Source organism: Sipha flava, unplaced genomic scaffold (genome assembly GCF_003268045.1).
Source record: "Sipha flava isolate LNK unplaced genomic scaffold, YSA_version1 51_pilon_pilon, whole genome shotgun sequence".
Taxonomy (NCBI): Eukaryota; Metazoa; Arthropoda; class Insecta; order Hemiptera; family Aphididae; genus Sipha; species Sipha flava.
In genome coordinates, this window is record NW_020273468.1 from 745,802 (window position 1) to 764,234 (window position 18,433).

The 18,433-nt window shown below is 28.7% G+C and overlaps 2 protein-coding genes across 3 annotated transcripts; both read right to left on the reverse strand.

Moving 5' to 3' along the window:
• Positions 1-1,421: 1,421 nt before the first annotated feature.
• LOC112690727 lies at positions 1,422-2,985 on the reverse strand. Its single transcript, XM_025564798.1, has 2 exons — positions 2,877-2,985; positions 1,422-1,873 (listed from the first exon to the last, which is right to left on the reverse strand). Exons 1-2 carry the CDS (start codon positions 2,889-2,891, stop codon positions 1,604-1,606), a joined length of 285 nt encoding a protein of 94 aa, XP_025420583.1. The 5' UTR covers positions 2,892-2,985; the 3' UTR covers positions 1,422-1,603.
• A 3,669-nt stretch (positions 2,986-6,654) lies between these two features.
• LOC112690709 (b(0,+)-type amino acid transporter 1-like) lies at positions 6,655-12,593 on the reverse strand. Of its 2 annotated transcripts, XM_025564778.1 has the most exons (12): positions 12,460-12,593; positions 11,973-12,074; positions 10,738-11,013; positions 10,510-10,635; positions 10,335-10,434; positions 10,204-10,248; positions 10,011-10,134; positions 9,839-9,942; positions 9,680-9,776; positions 8,638-8,787; positions 7,780-7,948; positions 6,655-7,119 (listed from the first exon to the last, which is right to left on the reverse strand). In XM_025564778.1, the coding sequence occupies exons 1-12, from the start codon at positions 12,542-12,544 to the stop codon at positions 6,986-6,988; spliced, it is 1,512 nt and encodes a 503-aa protein (XP_025420563.1). In that variant the 5' UTR covers positions 12,545-12,593; the 3' UTR covers positions 6,655-6,985. The 2 variants fall into 2 exon arrangements, 1 of the variants encoding a protein (XP_025420563.1); XR_003149243.1 differs by lacking the exon at positions 6,655-7,119 and having other exon boundaries at positions 7,856-7,948; positions 8,048-8,787.
• Between the last annotated feature and the right edge of the window lie 5,840 nt (positions 12,594-18,433).

Sequence of the window (18,433 nt, forward strand, 5' to 3'; positions counted from 1 at the left end):
AACACGTACTAATTTTTTTCCAAAGGAGTAAGATGATTGTATTAAGCCATTTATAGACGTGCAAAGTGGACTTAATTAAATCATTTCGCTGGCGACCGGTGATCAATTCGCTGTATGGTGAATCCCCTATGAACAAGATAAACATAAAACTGACGTATGAATCAATTCAAAATAATCGCAACACACAATGTGGAACTGAAAAAAAAAAACCCAAGTTTCTATATTATATTATTGACAGTGCTGTGCCTTAATAATAAACAATTATCTAGATATAGACAGATAAAATTATGAAATAATAAATTACATTAGTACTCATACAGTATTAAAAAAAATTTGATTTTGGTGTATTATTTTATTCAGTACCTACTACGTGTTTATATTACATATATATTTACACGTATAATTATGAGCAAAGTAAATAAAGCTATGAATTAATGTTCAGATACAGCAAAATTCATGAAACATAAAACATAAAACAATCCTATAGCCTCCAGTTATTAATTGTTCCTATAAAAGTAATTTATTTATTGAAAATTCTAAGTCTATTTTGATCATATTTTCATAAGTATAAGTATTTTACGCACAAACTCTTTCAGATAAGTAAATTAAAATTATAATACAATATTGTAAAATTATTAAAAATTAACGTCAAGAATAAAATAACTTAAAATAAGGTAACCATCAATTTTGGCTATAAGTCATCATAGTTATGTATATAAATTAAGTAATGAAACTTGCTATAAGAAAAAAAATCAATATTTATAAAAAAAAAAAAAAATAACATCAATAATCAATGTTATACAATAGCTAAAATTATCTAGATAAAAAACTTCAGCTAACTATGTAAAATCCACATATAAATTTAAAGAAACGATGATAAAATACAAATACTTTAGGTGCGTGGACGATATTCAAAACCTTAATTGAAAAATTTAGCATTTGACCCAAAAAAGCTTCGTCATCCTTGTTATAAACTATACTATACATTAAACTCAAACAATTTAAACTTTTCTATGTATTTTGATGTACATTGTTATGTAACTTGTGTTGAGTTATAAATGTATTTAAGCTGCAAGAGTTTGCACGAGACTTCATACACACATAATTTTACTTCATCTAAACAGTAAAGCAAAACTTTTTGGGTTATATAACAAAGACAGTATAAGAGTATGTAATTTTTGGAACACGTATTTAAGTAGCAATTCTATATCAGAATATAAAACATGTTATAATTTCATACTTAAATGTAATATGCTATTACTATGAATTGGAGTGTTATGTATATTATATACACTTTTGTGTACGTGTTTTGAAGATACGAAAAAGAAGTACCATATTGTGATATCATACAGCACTTAAATTCAATACTTAAATGTATAAACGAATAAAATAAAACGAAAACAAAAATTATGTTTTTCAAATTAAAATTTAATATTTTTTAAGTTTATTTTTATAATTTATTTATTTTTTCTTTACATTGATAATGTATTATGTTGCAAAGAGTAATCGTGTGATAGAGTAGAAAATAGAAGCACGGTGACGGTGTTTTCAATGGCCGCAAGAACAACCGGCGAAGACGTATTAAATACTTAGAGTCACTAAGTTATTTGAAGAGATAGTCCTCGACCAAAGGTAACCCTGCAGTGTAGGACGCGGCGGGTGCGTAAACTTGAGGGTATCCGTAGTAAGCTGCGGACGGGACGACGGCTGGTGCGACGGCGATCCCGTTGTAGTTCCTCGCCACGTACTGCGAACTGTACGCGGTGACCACGGGTGCGGGTGCGACGATCGGAGACGAAAACGCTAAAGGCAACCCAGACGGTGCGGCGACGGAGACGACTGCGAGAGAACATGCGACAAGCGCGAATAACGACTGCGAGATAAATAAACACGTAATATTATTATTATCAATTACGAAATTCGTTGATTAATATAATACAAAACGGGCATAGATTAGTAATGGAAAATGGACCGTTCGCGTCGTACACTAGCGAAGCAGAGCACAAACGACCCGTGATTGGTGTCCCCTGCCCAGAAAGTTTTTCATTCTAACTTGAATATGCAATTGCGTTTTATAATAAAATAGATACGACAAAAAATAAATGAGTAAGACAATCAATTCATATTAAAACCTTAAGGTAAGTAATTTAATTATCAGCTACGTAGACGATTTTTTTTTTTTTTTTAGGAAATACTATGCATTTCTATAGTGGGCTGATTAGTAGTACAAAGTAGTATAGGTTTTCAAGTCGAAAAATATATCGATTTATTATGATAATAACAATACTTTTTTTCGAGGCTGGGCAAGTTAATAAGATATTTTTTAACTCAGTTAAGTTATTTGAGTTCATGTTCAATTAAGTTAATGCAGATGAGAATTACATCAATTAAGTTAAAGAACATCGTTAACTTAACTTCAATTAATAAGTTAAGTTAATTACAAAAAAAAAAAAAATATATTTAAATTAAACGCTGATATAAGTAAATTTATATTTTTAAATTTTTCTAAATGCCATAAATTTGTTATGGAATGCGGTATATTACAAAAATATTTTTCTGGTCTTGAAGATCAAAATTAACTTAATCGGGATAAATGAAAAAATAATTCGTTAATTTCAAGTTAATTTGTAAGAAAATGAGTTAAGTTAAATTATCAGTAATAAAAAAAGGTAAGTTAATAAGTTAAATTAACCTAACCTTTAACTTAACTTTTAACTTATTAACTCGTTAATGCCCAGGCTTACTTTTTTTTACCGTCTTTTCCCATCCCTAGAAATCCCTATGTGATTATCGTTGACCCGTTGATTTTGACGTGATATGCTTGAAAAGTTTAAAATTACCTTTATCCTCCATAAGATAAAATTAATTATAGTTACCATTTTGATGCTCATTTTGAAATGGTGCGGATATGTATAACTTTTGATATGATGTTAGACTGACGGACGACTGACGACTGATACCTTCGATGTTCCGATCCTAATATTTATATGAGTCGAGGTAGTCTGGAGTGTCGCACTTAAGGACAACGAAATACATGTTGATTACGTCTTGACGAATTTCCTAATATTTTGATATTATCATAAAAATCATATTATTATTGTGTTAAAGTTATTACTGAAATACATTTGGCCAATTGGTAAGTAAACCACGTCGTTGGTATGGTGTATGTGCCGTGTTCCAGTGTCAAATTATTTTGGCAAAGGACCAATTATATTATTGTGTACTTTTAATCACAGTGAGTAAATCATAAAGGAACATTGTTATGTCATATTTTAATTCATCATTTATTTCTTTAATCAGGGTTCATGACGAAACGTTTTGCACAGCCAATTTGAATGATTGCCAATTCAATAAACGAGAAATCGGTAGCAAATTATTATTCAACAACTGCATATAATAGTAGCTCCATACTCTAAAAATTTTATGATTCGCCGTTTCATTATGTTATATTATAAAATAGATACAATAAAAAAAATAAAAAATAAAAAATTTAATAAATAAAACAATTAAATTATATTAACATTTTAATGTACCTAAGTAATATAATTACCATTACGCAGACGACTGTTCTTTTAGTAAATAGCATGCTTTTTATAGTTTTTTTGATTAGATGTAATGTCAATTTTTAAATCGAAAAATGTAGTGATTTATTATGATAACAATAATAATATTTTTTACCGCTTTTTTCCGTCTCTAGAAATGCCGGTTAACATATTCTGTACCTTTAAAACGAGTGAATCAATAATATCATAATTTGTACCATAATTTATAAAGTTAAAGGTTTTTCATTTTTCAAAAAGAACTATTCTTATTTTTATCTATTTACTATGTTATATTATGTTAGATTATATAGCAAAAGAACAAGTTATAACTGCATGAATAAATCAAAATAAAGTTATCGATATTATTTATAATTGGCAAATACAAATTTCATCTTGCCAATGTTATTGATTTTGAACGTTGACTCAGTGTTGAATCTTGGAAGTCGTTGAAAACTCCATACAACATAATATAACATCCACATAACTGTTGAATAATATTTTTGATATTCATCTAGTTAGAAGCGAACATATCATAAGTAATTGAACATATTACAATTGTTTGAATATTTTTACGTCCAAATATAGCTACAATGATCTTCACCTTTCTCGCAACTATTTGGGTAGACCACCACTGTCCTAATCCTCCACTTTTCTCGATTTTCTACATCCCTTACGCACACACCAACAGTCCCCATATCATTCTTAATCGTATCCGACCATCTTTTTTTGGTTTTCCTTTTCCTTTTTTCCTTCAGCTTTCATTTTCATAACAGCTATTACTACTTTTGTTTCCACTCGCCTTATCGTATGCCCAAACCAACTCGGTTTATTATCTCTCATCTAGTCTACTATCAATGGTACACCATTACCAACTCTTACATATTCGTTCCTTATTCTATCTTTTTTTGTCACTCCACTTGTCCATCTAAGCATTCTTATTTCTGCAACAATCATACTCTGTTCTATTCTCCTGTCAATTACCCAACACTCCGAAACATATAGCATATTTGATCTCATTATATTCCTGTACAATTTATTTTTCAGCCACATTGGAATTCTTTTATTGCATAATACTAATATATATATTAAACTCAGTAAAAAAAAGACCAATTTGATATTGTATATTTTTTTCAGCATCAGAAAAACTTTTTTTCTGATTTTGATAAAAGTTAAAGGTGTATCGCTTATCAAAGTGGACCAATCAACAAAACTGATAATTTCAAATACGAAACACAAATGGTGATGATACTACGTTCGATAATGTATGGTTCTGAACTATGGTTATGTGACAATACGCAACAAACTACAGATAAAGAAATTTTCGATTACTACTGCAGAAATTTAACGAACATTGCTAGACTATCGTGTAAACCAATAGAAAATCACAGGCAGAAATCCTTTGACCCGGGTTCTCATAAAAAACAATCAAATTATAAAAATTGGAGATGTACGCTATCCAATAAACCTCCGTAAAGAAAGTAGGTAATTCCATTAAATTAACTATAAAATATATAGTAAATTCCTTCCATTTTATATAATATTTAATTGTATTATCGATTATTATGAACATGAATTTATCCATTCAACCCCCTTTAAATATACATCAGTATAAACTAAGTACTTACACGTGTTCTCATTCCAATTGTTGTTACAATTATTGTTATCGGCTCAAAATCCAACAAAACAGAATTTATTTGGACAGAACTTTTCACTTAATACAAAACGATACCGACAAATAATAATACCGATCAATACAAAACGTATTAATTTGTCATTTTTTTTACTTAACACAATATTTCAACTTCAAATTAGAACAATTGCATTATGAATTTGACAATTGAAAAACATTTAATAATTAAGCATTTAAGGTGATTTTTAACAACTCTAAAGACTAATTATTTTTTATAAATTGTTTGTAAAGACTTTGAATCAGCCACAGAGCTAATTAGTACCAATAAACAATTATCTGTATAGTACCTACTATTTTCGTGTTCATAATATTCTCATAACTTTTTGTTCAGAAATGTATATCGCAATTAATACGATAAATAAGAAGTGTACATAATTTGTAACGATGATATAAGCAACAATACCATTTGAACTACTTGCATACAAAATAGTTTTTTTCTTTTGAGTTGCCTGGTTATTTAATCCTTTTCGTCAAAACGATTATTTAGATAAATATCTGAATGATATTTTATGTATATTTGAGTGCATTAAGAACCAGTGAAATACATTTTCAAATACCTATAATTCTATATTATTTAATATTATTCGAACAACGTCCAATTTTGCCTGCGGGTGATACGTTTTTTATTCTTTTCTTCTTTTCTAGTTTTATGCTATATTTAATGTTAAACTTTTTGTTATTATTTACTTACGCTATGCAATTAATCAATATCTTGCGTCATCTGTTGACTATTATTATCAGTGTATACGAAAGATTAATTTTTTTCACAATAAATTATTGTTCGTCTGAAATTTCACACTTTCTTGGTCCAGTTGCAAAACTCTTACCCCAAAACTATCAGAGAAAATGGTCCGTTGAATTTGTGTTTTATTTCAAGATATTTTGACAATATAAAACAAATGAGATATATAATATCATCAATAATATTATATACATTAATAACATAAATAAATACACATACAAAATAAGTAAATCATAATTTATTGTTAAATAATTCTAATTGGTCATCATATAAATAATGATAAGCAGTAGAAAAATATATCATATTCTTATCTTTATATTGAAATGTAATTTGATGAAAACGTTAAGAACATATTATCGTTCTTTTCAATGTTCTTCGTATCGAAAAATAATGTTAAAACGAAATCTTACAATGGTTATAAATATCATGTTGAACACATAAATGTAGTCGATTACCATTTACTATAAAATATAATAATTAGTATACACGCGATGAATAAACCGATTATACGTATAAAATAATACGATAAAATAAAATAATCACAAGTAATAACGATTAAACGATAAAATAATCATTTTAAAACAAATTATTTACATATCTATATATATAAAGTAGTAAATAAATTAAAAATACACGTATAGTTAATATTATTATAGCATATAAAATATCTGTAAATAAGATGCTACATAATAATAATAATACATCAGTTGAACAAATACTTAAATAATAATCAAATAAATAAAAATAAAAAAAAACGGCGTACCTAATATAGACCACCGAGATTTCCATGATAACAACGCAATGTGATACGTGTTCGAGGATAGTTACTTGGAATCGTGCAGGATCATTAACCTATTATCACAGATTTGGCTACCGTGTGCGTGTGAACACGATTACTTATATTATAATGATAATATTAGAAAGTGCTCCAGGACACGGAATTTCGTAACACAATCCGTTCCTGGAGCGGGCAGTCTTGGACCGCGTACACACACCCCGAATTGACAGGATTCACACCTTCTCAATAAATATAGGCACTTGTTCCTGGTTCTCCAAACACATCTTCTCTTCGGTTTGCTCTTCTTGTTCGTCTTTCTCCGGCGGCACAACGGACATCGTGACTTGAACAAATTTTGTGAAATGATCTGTAAATCAAATCAAAATCAGTATATACGATGACAGCAGACGCGTATAACGTAATTATTATGACGTTGGCGCGTTATTGTTATACACACTGGCATATTCATGAATCACATTTAGGTTATTTAACAGATATTAAACATACGATTAGCCCTTACTTCCATAAACGATTTAAATCATTAACGATAAAAGTTAATAATGACACCGCTGAAATGTTCTGGACCGAAAAAACTATGATCGATAGTGTTATAAACAATAATGTTTACTAAAATTTTAATTTTTCTATCACAATAATATTTAATATTGTCGTCGAAAACTTGTGATTTATATATATTTTATATAAAAAAAAACGTAACAGAAACGACTTAATTTATATACATTTTATTACATTAACGAACCTCTCGCATAGTATTTTCCCTGCGTTTCTCTCTATCTGGGTACAAGGTGTATTCAAAAGTTGTTCAGAAAAAATTAAGCCCCTCTATTTTGGATCGATTTGCTATTACAATGGGCACACATTATTACGTTTAAGTTTGAACATAGTTACAAGTATCAAGTATTGACGATTCGACCAGGACTAGCGTTTCGAAATCGTCAAACGGTATCGTGTAACCTGTGCATTCCATGCACGTGGTTTTCACAAAATGTCGTTATATTATACATACCAAGCACTGCCAATCTCTTCTTCTGGTACACAAACGGAATATATATCAAAAATGCTGATAAAATGAATATCAATCCGATAAGGAACTGAGGTTTGGGATCATTGATAATCGGCGTAACGAACAGAACAACGGATACGATGAGCACGAATATTGGGATGACGATCGGCACCTGTACACAAAAAGAACAAAAAAAAAAAGTTAAATTAAAAACAAGAAACGTTTATCCGACCCATAGTGTGCGCAAAACGATACGTTTTTAGCTACATACTTCTTGCAGAAGGGTAGTTAGGTACAATTATAGGTGTATATGGGATTTCGTTTGGATACCATGTAAACATAATCACATGACACAGACCAATCAGTAACGGTAATCGCAGCGATTTGATCGGAACATTCCAAATAGGTTCCCACTAAATATAATACCCTAATCGTTCAAAACGGATGCTAGTTAATAACAAACATTAGCATGAAACAGTGTTTTTCTATTTTCTTAGTGTTACAAACATGACTTTTAAACAGTGAAATCAGTCCTTTAAGGACCCAGAATAATTTATTAAATCGACCCCACACGAGATAAAGTCCATAGTAGGACACGAGAGAAAACGTTTGGCATCACCATAGAGGTGATAAACGAAACTTTAACAACCCAGAAATATTGGGAAGTCAATCAAATACTTTAAGATGAATTCTTTCATCACGTTGTAGTCAATTTATCATTTCCTTCCCTTGAATATAATATTACACATCATAATATCCTATAAAGTCCATAGTAGGACATGGGAGTAAACGTTTCGCATCACCATATAGGTGATAAATGGCATTAATGTCGTTACTACGACAGTATAATGATGTGTTTACTTTAAATGGACGTTTAACGTCTCTCTTGGTGTAACGCAACACTAACAACGCCACCATGGAAATACCGTAGAACAACCAGGATAAGAAACTAGCGAACTCTATTAACGATATGATGTCACCACTTAACAAGCAGACCAATGTGAGTAAACCCTGAAATAAAAACGAAACAAAAAGTATTTAAACTTCGTACTACTAAGTATTGTATTTGTACAAAGTCATAATTTGTAATTATAATATTGTTGCACATAGGCGTAAACTGGGGGGGGGGGCACAATTACCCCCTAGAATAAATCATGAAGGGAAGTGCCCCATCTGATATTTAACATACCTTGTTTTAAAATAAGTACAAAACAGCTGGTTATAGCTATTACTATACAATTTTTTTTTAAATCAAATTCAATTATTACCGGTAAGCAATTTTTTTTTTAAAAACAATATGTTCTAACTCAGTGGTTAGCAATCTTTATGGACCTTTGAGCCACATTCACAAATTAAAAATAGTTCTATGGCCAGACAATACAAAAAATGTATATATAATGACATTTGCTAGTTTTGAAATTTACTGCGGGCCATATAAAAAAGACGTTAGTTGCTGACCACTGTTCTTACTCAATTAAAATTAAATATATAAAAATATTTAAATCAAATCATTTTTTATGCTGTCAAATTCATCTTAATAGGTAGGTCATTATATCAATATTATAGATAAGATATATTATGCGTAAACTAGATTTAAGGTATGAACATTAAATCTGAAAATATTCAAATGTACTTGTGTGTATATTGTTTTTTGAGTTACGAAGATATATTTTCAGTTAAACAATAATTTGATTAGGTACCTATTTATAAAGTTCCATTGAGGCCGTTCGAAATTATTTTGCCAGGGCCGAGCTTATAGAGCTAGCCCAACCCTGGCCACGGACACCTATTTTCGTTAGATATGTAATTATATATTTGCCCTTCTCCCCTTAATAAATTTCCAAGTTATGCCCATGTTGTTGCATAACATTGCTTATCAATTATTCTTTGTATAATATCTAACCTGTAAAACAACAGCTGGCGCAGGAGTTAGATTTTTGACGCTCACGTAAGAGAAAACCTCCAACATTTGGCCTTCTCTACTTGCGGCAAAACATAATCTATAAAAATAAAATATGTCAATACGGTCTTTTAAATTTCTTAATGAAAATCCTCTGCCAACCTGGTGATTCCAAATTGGACACTGAGCGCACAACCGAATGTTGCTGTAACGACGCCTAGTGGGATTATGAAACTGAAATTCCCTAAAGCTCGAGTTCCAAATTCCTAAATAAAATATAGGCATTTTTGGTTTTAGTCAATTTAGCATCGATGATAATAATTTATACACTTACAACTGCAACGGCAGGAACAGATGTCATTTCTGGGACTGACAAGACTGTAAGGTACGACACGTTCATCAAAACATAAATCATCGTGACAAAAGGTACGGCTAGTAATGCGCTTAGCAATATATTCCTGCAACAATACAAGACCAATAAAAATCTGGTTTAAAAAGTAATAATATTAATGTAATAATTTGCAGACCTTTGGGGATTTTTTATTTCCTCGGAGACACTAGTCGTAGCAGTCCTAAAAAATAAACGCAATATTCGTAATGTATAACGGTGGTAGAAAAATGTGACCATGAATATACAATAAAGAAGGCGAATATTTACCATCCATCGTACGCCCAAAGTCCGCTGTAGAAAGCAATTGGAAGCGATTCCATCGATAATGTAGTACCTTCGAACCCGGTCATCAAATTCTTTGTGTTTCCTGCAGAATCAAATTGGATTGTAATTAAAATAAGTATATAATACTGAATTTTTTCAAAAAAAAATTCGTATATACCCGAGTAGAGTTGATACACTCCACCGACGATGACGAATATACAAGCCGTGACTTTACATATAGTAAAGAGATTTTGAATTTTGATAAAACATTTGACGCTGTTGTAGTTTATACATGTGATAATGCCTTTAACAGACAAAAAATAAAATTGTATAATTCGGTTGCTTAAATCAAAATAATAAACAGATAAAAATATAACTTAAAAACATTATTGTTCACGGTCCTTACTGATAGCAAGTACGGAGACGATTTTCTTAGTCGATTCTTCGTTTTCCGGTGTCATATGAGCCCATATGCCAATAGGCCGCACAAAATATTCGGCGAACGTCAATATGATGATGGCCACTTCGGCGGGACGGATGTACATGATGCACACCCACGAGTATATGAAACTGGGTAGAGGGCCCCAGAATTTGTGCATGTCGGAGAATGCGGTCCGATAAAAGTTGAACTCGCCACCCGACTTGTTGACCACCGAGCCGAGTTCGGCGTACGACAGGGCTCCTGCGAAACGATACAAGGATAGGGTGTATAACATCAATACCAGGGTCCAAATAATACGAATAGTATGTAGGTAGTATGTGTTTCCGATGGAATGAATAAAGTATAACTGTAAGTGTTAATTTATTTTCAAACTGTATTGTGTATTTTTTTTTTTAAATAGATCCATATGAAAAATGTGAAAATAAATTTTTATTTTCATCTATTATCCAACTGAGAAAAATAAATTTTATTATTTTATTATTATTACTTATTATCATATTTATTATCATATCATTATCATATTTAAGAATCAAGTTAACGATGAAATTCATTAAGTATTCCAATGGAAAATAAAATAATTGGTTTCATAGCTATACAGCTAGGGTTCAAAACTTATTGGTTTTGCATAAACGAGTACTTTCGTATATTTCAAATATTTTAGGATAATCAGTACATCAGATAATTAATATCGTTATTAATAAAGTTATTTATTGATTGGACTTTTGTAGATTTTAAAGCAGTTTTAATTCGTTTTTAACAATTTTCTAAAGATTTTTGTATAAATAACCTCTGATAAATTCTATGAATGTTGAAAATTCATTTTTCAACTAAGAAAAATGTATTGACAAGCAATCTTCAATTATTTAAAATGAGCAATATCAAATAAACGATCATTTTTTCAAAAGATAATAATTTTCGATTTTCCAAAATTATAGATGCTTTCTTTTATTGTATATATCATATATATATAGTAACTCATTTGTTATTTTTTGGAAATTAAAAAGTTGTTTTTTCAAGCTAGTTAAGGATTTACCAAATTGACCAAATATATGGCCCCTACTATAAAATTGTATTCAAACATAAAAGATGGAAATAAAATTATTAATATTTTTATCGTGAAAACATACTAGGTCACCTTGTATAGTATTATAATGGCAGTATAATAATAAAAAATTGTTGCATTTTATGATATAATTTACCTAAAAGTGATAGCAAGCCGCAAGACATCCAGATGACAAGACACATGCCCACCGATCCTGTGTTCTTTAACGCATTAGCCGGAGAAACGAAAATTCCTGAACCTATGAAAATATATGAAAACACGTGATATTAACGCAGTCAAGAAGCTTTTGCAAAAATTTATAATAGAATTCCAATGTCGAGCAACACTTTTTCGAAAAGCATTTATTTCTTTTTTTTTTCAAAATTCAAAACCCAATACAAATTGTGTTTTTAGTTTGTTTCTAGTACATATATCTGCTTGAGTAAGTTTTGCAGCAAATGATACGAGAAGAACAATTTTTTTTTTACAAATTATCGTTAAAAAAAACTAAAATTCGATCGTAGTAGTTTAATTATACGTACTTTCTATTATATCTAGAGTTTACTGAAGTAAACATAAAAAATATACTAGGTATATTAAGTTTACTAAATTCTTAAGTATTAAAGTATACCTAAACCACTTACCTAACATCACGCTTATGATGAGACACGTAGCACTGAACAGGCCCAGTTCTCGACGGAGTTTAACATTTTTTTCTCCAGATGTCATTTTCTCTGTTTGTATAAATTATATGTAGATGAGATTAACGAGTTTTTATCTGAAATAAAAATAAGTTAAATAAGTTAAATAAGAGTTAATACTATACGAATTTCGCAGACAATCAAAGAACTGTAGAGTGAATTTTAAATTAATTAAATAATAAAATATACGACCGTGATCTATAAATTATTTACCAACACAACTAGTTAAAAATATAGTAAATTCAGATTTAACAGATACCTACGGATAATCTTGAAATTATCATTGAACCAAGGAATAATTCAAAATTTAAATTTTACAACGAGTACCATTTGGTGGTTATAACAAAATCCAAAAATCAAGCATTTATTCCTATAAACCTTTTTTAAAAGCAAAAATTTTTATATAATATGTAGGTATAGTATAAATGCTTTCTCTTATAAAAATAAAATATCTTCATTAAATATATGAAAACCTGTTCATAACGAACACTTTTCATGATCCCGTGACTTTCTGTTACACGTATCTTTCACTGTACTTACAAAATCAATTTCAACACGTGAATAAATCGTAATATGTTCAAGCAAAATATAGGTAAATCTTCCTGTAATAACCACGGCTTACCTTTAAACGACAATTAATTTCCTTTAAAAACAGAAACTTATCACTCACCAGTTGCGTTGGACGAAATAATTATTGAAAATATTGTTTTTATATTAGATCTAAATTAGGGTACTGCGTTAGCACTGATGAAATCGAATTTCATATTTATGATGTTCAAATAATCTAATTGAAGTCCAAATATACAATTTTAAGACTATTATTATGGTAATAAAATTATAAAATCTTAGTGGTTGGTATTGCAGGTTAACAGACTGATTTTCTCTTATTCAATGTAAAATTCTTAAAAAATTTTTAATAACCAATACTAGTAAATTAAATTTGTTAATGATAACCAAGGTCCTATCAAAACTTATATTTATTTGGGAAAGCCGGTTAATAATAAAAATAGTTAAAATCATTAAAACCAAAAATCTATTATAATAATTATTAAATATAAATATATTCAATACTGTAACATTCTATACTTATTATATTTTACATTTTATTTTATACATTTATATTATTAAGTGTTGTACTTAATGTTTGAGGGTAGACAGTTATTTATTTATTTTATACTTATAATATGATACCGACAGTAAATTATGTATTTGATTTTTGATTCAGTCTCATTTTATCAATATTTATTAATGTTGTTTAAGTATAAGCTTAAATTATTTTAATTAAGTGAACATAACTTTAAACAATATTAAACGTACTCATAGCCTCCATATAGACAAAAATATCACACACGCATGATTTCACAGCTCACACGTGATAACTCGATAACCCCACAGATTGGTGATGCTATCGATCGAAGTTTTTCACGGACTCATTAAGTGCATCTTAATAATTGATTATTAAAATCATGTATATGATTCGCCGTAAATTTATTATGAACCTCTTAAACCTAGTTCGGAAGTGTAAATGAAATTGTTGTGATAACACTATTAGGATTAATATATAACAACTAATTATTGCACCTCACTAAGGGATCATTAAAATGTAATTGGAACTATCACAACTCGATTATTTGTACTTACCTACGCATAGTTTATTATGTTCGATAGGAATCGATAACTAACTATAGTAAAAACACAATTTTACTTATTAAATGTAACACATATGGTTATTTCAATATCCAATATATTACACTAATAGTAAATAATAGTTATTACACCATTTTGAATAAAATATAAATATATATTTTTTTTAGAGAAATAATTTTCTCCCAATCAAAATCAATTTAATTTCAACCTGATTATTAATAAATAATAATTTTATCATCCGTATTTTTGTTTATAAATATTATTAACTGCTTTTTTGTGTTTTATTTTTCTGAATTCGTATTATTATAATAAAATTCAATTGATTCAATAAATAAATAATATTCTAATAGGATTACAGCGGATGTTTGACGTTTTTTTGTCATAACTAAAGCCCTAATTTTTATGCAAATACATATTCTTTTACAATTGACCTAGAATAATTTTGATAAAAAATGTCGACATTTCGTGTTCTATAAAGTCTAAGGTTAATATTTATTTTTGACTCACAACAAATCTAACGATAAGTTGTCGTTTTACATTTTTTTTTCTTTCGATGCATCAATTTTTATAAGTAATCCGTAGGTATAATCAGAATAATTAGCATTCAGTCTAGATAACATTTTATAACTAAATCTGTTACAAAGAAGCATAATATTTTATATTTTTAACCACATTTTAGTAATCCGAGCTCAACAAATATATGAGTACTTAACATTCACTGACAATCGTACAATCGTATTATTATGATAATACATAACGCAAATTCCACGCGAAAAGACACTCTTCTCATGTGTACAAAGAATTGAAGCATTATACTTACTCGATCAATGTCATCAATTATATTATATTATAATAAATCATGTATACGAGTAACGTTTTCGATGAACATATCGTTATGATGAAAAACCTTTCGTATGAAATTCGACTAAAATGACCATGAGAATGATGTGTGACGTTTTATATAAAAGGCGCGCATCTTTAGAAATGGTATTTGAAAAACTTTATACTAGACGGAATAAAACGATGAAATACAATAATAATACATCCAACGTATGAGTTCAGAACGATTTTTTCCTTGTCATATTTCGTGTTTTTTTTTTTTTTTTTTTTTAATTAATTATTATTAATAATTCGAAGGCAATTCAAAACGGTTGCGCAAATTAATTGGTACAAATTTTTTTTTTAGCGATACAATTACGATTTTTACTACTTTTAACGTAAATGTTTTCATTATTTAAATGGCAACACAACGTCGAAGTGTAAAAGTCAAACACCGATACGTAAGTAAACTATTTAGAGTTATCAAAGTTAAGAACAAGTATATATTATTGGACGTGCAGATAAGTATCTAATCCAGGGCTTATTCTAAAGCGCAGTTGGGCTTATTTTACGTATTTGGAAAAGGTAGATGCGCACTTGATAATAAACTTTTGCATAATTGATTTTTAATTCAATGTTGTTTAGTGTATAATTTATACATCACATTATGATTTATAAACAAAGTAAAAAGGAAATTTATTAAAAAATTAAAAAAAAATACTTTGAACACGAATGTAAATTGTTTTATATCTTTTAAATACATTACATTTTAAATTACTTCACATAGAAGCTACACATTTTATCATTTTTAACTATAATTTGATAGTATATTTTGATAGGCTTATTTAAATAAAATGCGTAATTGATAAAAATCCTTCGAATAACCCCTGATCTAATACGGAAAATATTGGTGTTCGTATATAGTTTTGTCTAAACGCTACCTAGTATACCGGTGACACCACACACCGCTGTTGTAACCGAATTATTTGCACAAAAGTTATATAATATTTTAATGTATATCCGATGTAGAAGTCACGTGTAAAGCGATAAATGTGGTTGCCCGGCAGACTGGAGTAAACAAAAAAAAAAAAAAAAAACTCATAAAACACATAGTTTTCCCATTATAATTGTACAAATATTCTCGTCGCGATATACGAGTAAGTATACAGTATATTCTGAGCATTGAGCTAATATTAGCGCATGTCCCGTATCCGGAACTTTCAGATATATATATATATATATATATCTTATATTGTTATGGAGGATACAGGGTGATTTCACTGACCTTATTGTTTTGCAATTTTTCGAAAACATTTTCTTTCAACTCTCTACTGCACAAAATTTCCGACAAATGTTTAGTTTTCCATACATAGTTTTTATTCTAATATTTTTTCAATATTTTCTTTTTTTTAAGAGGTTCACTCAACCCGTTTAAACTTTCGATACTTGAATATAATCAATCAATTTCTCGTTTGATACACGATTACTTCTAAAATAAAACGCCCTTCTTCAGAATATTAAGAACATCGGTTGTTCTGTGCCTATATTTAAAAATAAGAAATCCTAACGAACTAATAACATTAAAAAATATATTAAATTATAGTTGTTTTGTTGTTTTACAACAATTAATGAAATGGAAAAAGGACTTTGATTTAATAATGAGAATAATATTTTTATTTTTTTTTTTTTTGAGAATAATATTGTTTTCGAAAACATATAAATTTATCGATAAAACTAGTGCTTTACGTTTAAAAAAAATCATCATGTTTCCAAGCATAAAACTTTAAGGTGTAAGCTTTAATTTTTATTTGTTTAGTAATTGTGACTGGACAAAAAACGAGCCAATGTATAGCTACTGTATCACATTCAGTGCAAGAGGTAACTGAAATTTCGCATAATCTAGATCCGCACGGTAACGGTGTAATAATAGTGTTATATGCTATAACGTACGAATATCATGTATTAACATCACCTACCAACGCAAAACACAATTTTCCGTTGTGGATGAAATCGAAATGATATTCGACACGGGACGACGATGCATCGGTGGTTTTTTTTTAATATGTATATATAGACATACATTCTTTTTCTTATCAAATCATACATTTTCCCACGTGCCTTGTTATTAAAAACATATAATTTTTCCTCAGATAATTTATGAAGAAATCCCGTTCACAAATATTATTATCTATGCGCCTAAATACAATATTAACGTCTGTTCGGGCTGACATTTCGTAACAAAACAAATTGTTTAGATCAAAATTTACGAAACTATAATATTTTATTTACATTTTTCTATCTGCGATATTACGAAAATAGATAATTTCGTGTTACATAAAAGCGCAAAATATGATAAATTTTATCGTATGGTTATAATTAGAAAATATTATTATAATCAGAAGTATATAAAAAATGATAATAATATACAAAATAAAATACGAACATGGTTATATTATATAAATTTATGAATTTAAATGTTTTAAAATTGATACAAAAAACAATGCAACCAAATAACAAGGTTATATATAAGTCTAATTTATTTTGAATTTAATATTTTCAGTGTTGATAAAATATTACCGGGACGCACATCCGTATATTATTTTACGTACACAATTGCGATGTATAGATAACGTTAAAACGATAATCATCCACAATGATCTATAATAAGTCATTTAAAAAGCATCACTGTACCCTTGTGGATATAATAAAGTATAATACGACCACTTTGCCAATATTTTGAAGTTTTATAATATTTTATCAATCATATGTACTTAACACCAATTTTTAAAATTATACTCTATAATTGTACGAAACGCAAGATTCCAGTACCCTTAACACTATCAAAGCTCTAATGCATCTAATCAAAAACTATTTTTAACAATCACACCAAAAAATGTCACTGAATTTCAAAATAAGGTAAAATTTTATTGTATTTTAATTTTGACTAAATTTTAGCTGGTACCGCTATTATTAGTTGTAGTAACCGGTTACTATTTAAATAATTAATACAAATACAAAATATTAGTAAGGCATTATACAAATTAATTTCTACGGTTATATATACTCGAATCAAGGTAATCGATAATTAATTATTATGGTTATAAACATGCAGATGCTAATTTTTATTTATGTTATACCCAGTTATAAGTCTGTATTCTTTAATTTTAGAGATGACTATTTAACTTAATTTAATAAAAGCTATCCTAACCACCGATCGTACACATTTTTGGATTAAAGATGCAAAACATCGATAGTTTATTGAATCATAGTAACATTTAACTGAGTTCCAAATAACCTTGAATAATTTTGAAGAAAGGTTAAACATATATGATTAATAGCTTCAGGAATTTTGATATCAGCTTTTCTCAACCTCGATCGTAAAAATTATTAAAATATTACAGAATTATTTGGACAAAAACATGTCTAGGCTGAAAACTTTTAAATTATAATA

Bases quoted from the DNA above. Each gene is read 5' to 3' on its own strand.
- LOC112690709 (XM_025564778.1), bottom strand. From the start codon at position 12,544: ATGACATCTGGAGAAAAAAATGTTAAACTCCGTCGAGAACTGGGCCTG. The intron at 10,135-10,203 runs GTCTGCAAATTA...GTATTGTTGCAG, and splicing joins GAAATAAAAAATCCCCAAAG to GAATATATTGCTAAGCGCAT. The intron at 8,788-9,679 runs GTTAGATATTAT...TTTTTATTTCAG, and splicing joins CGCCAGCTGTTGTTTTACAG to GGTTTACTCACATTGGTCTG.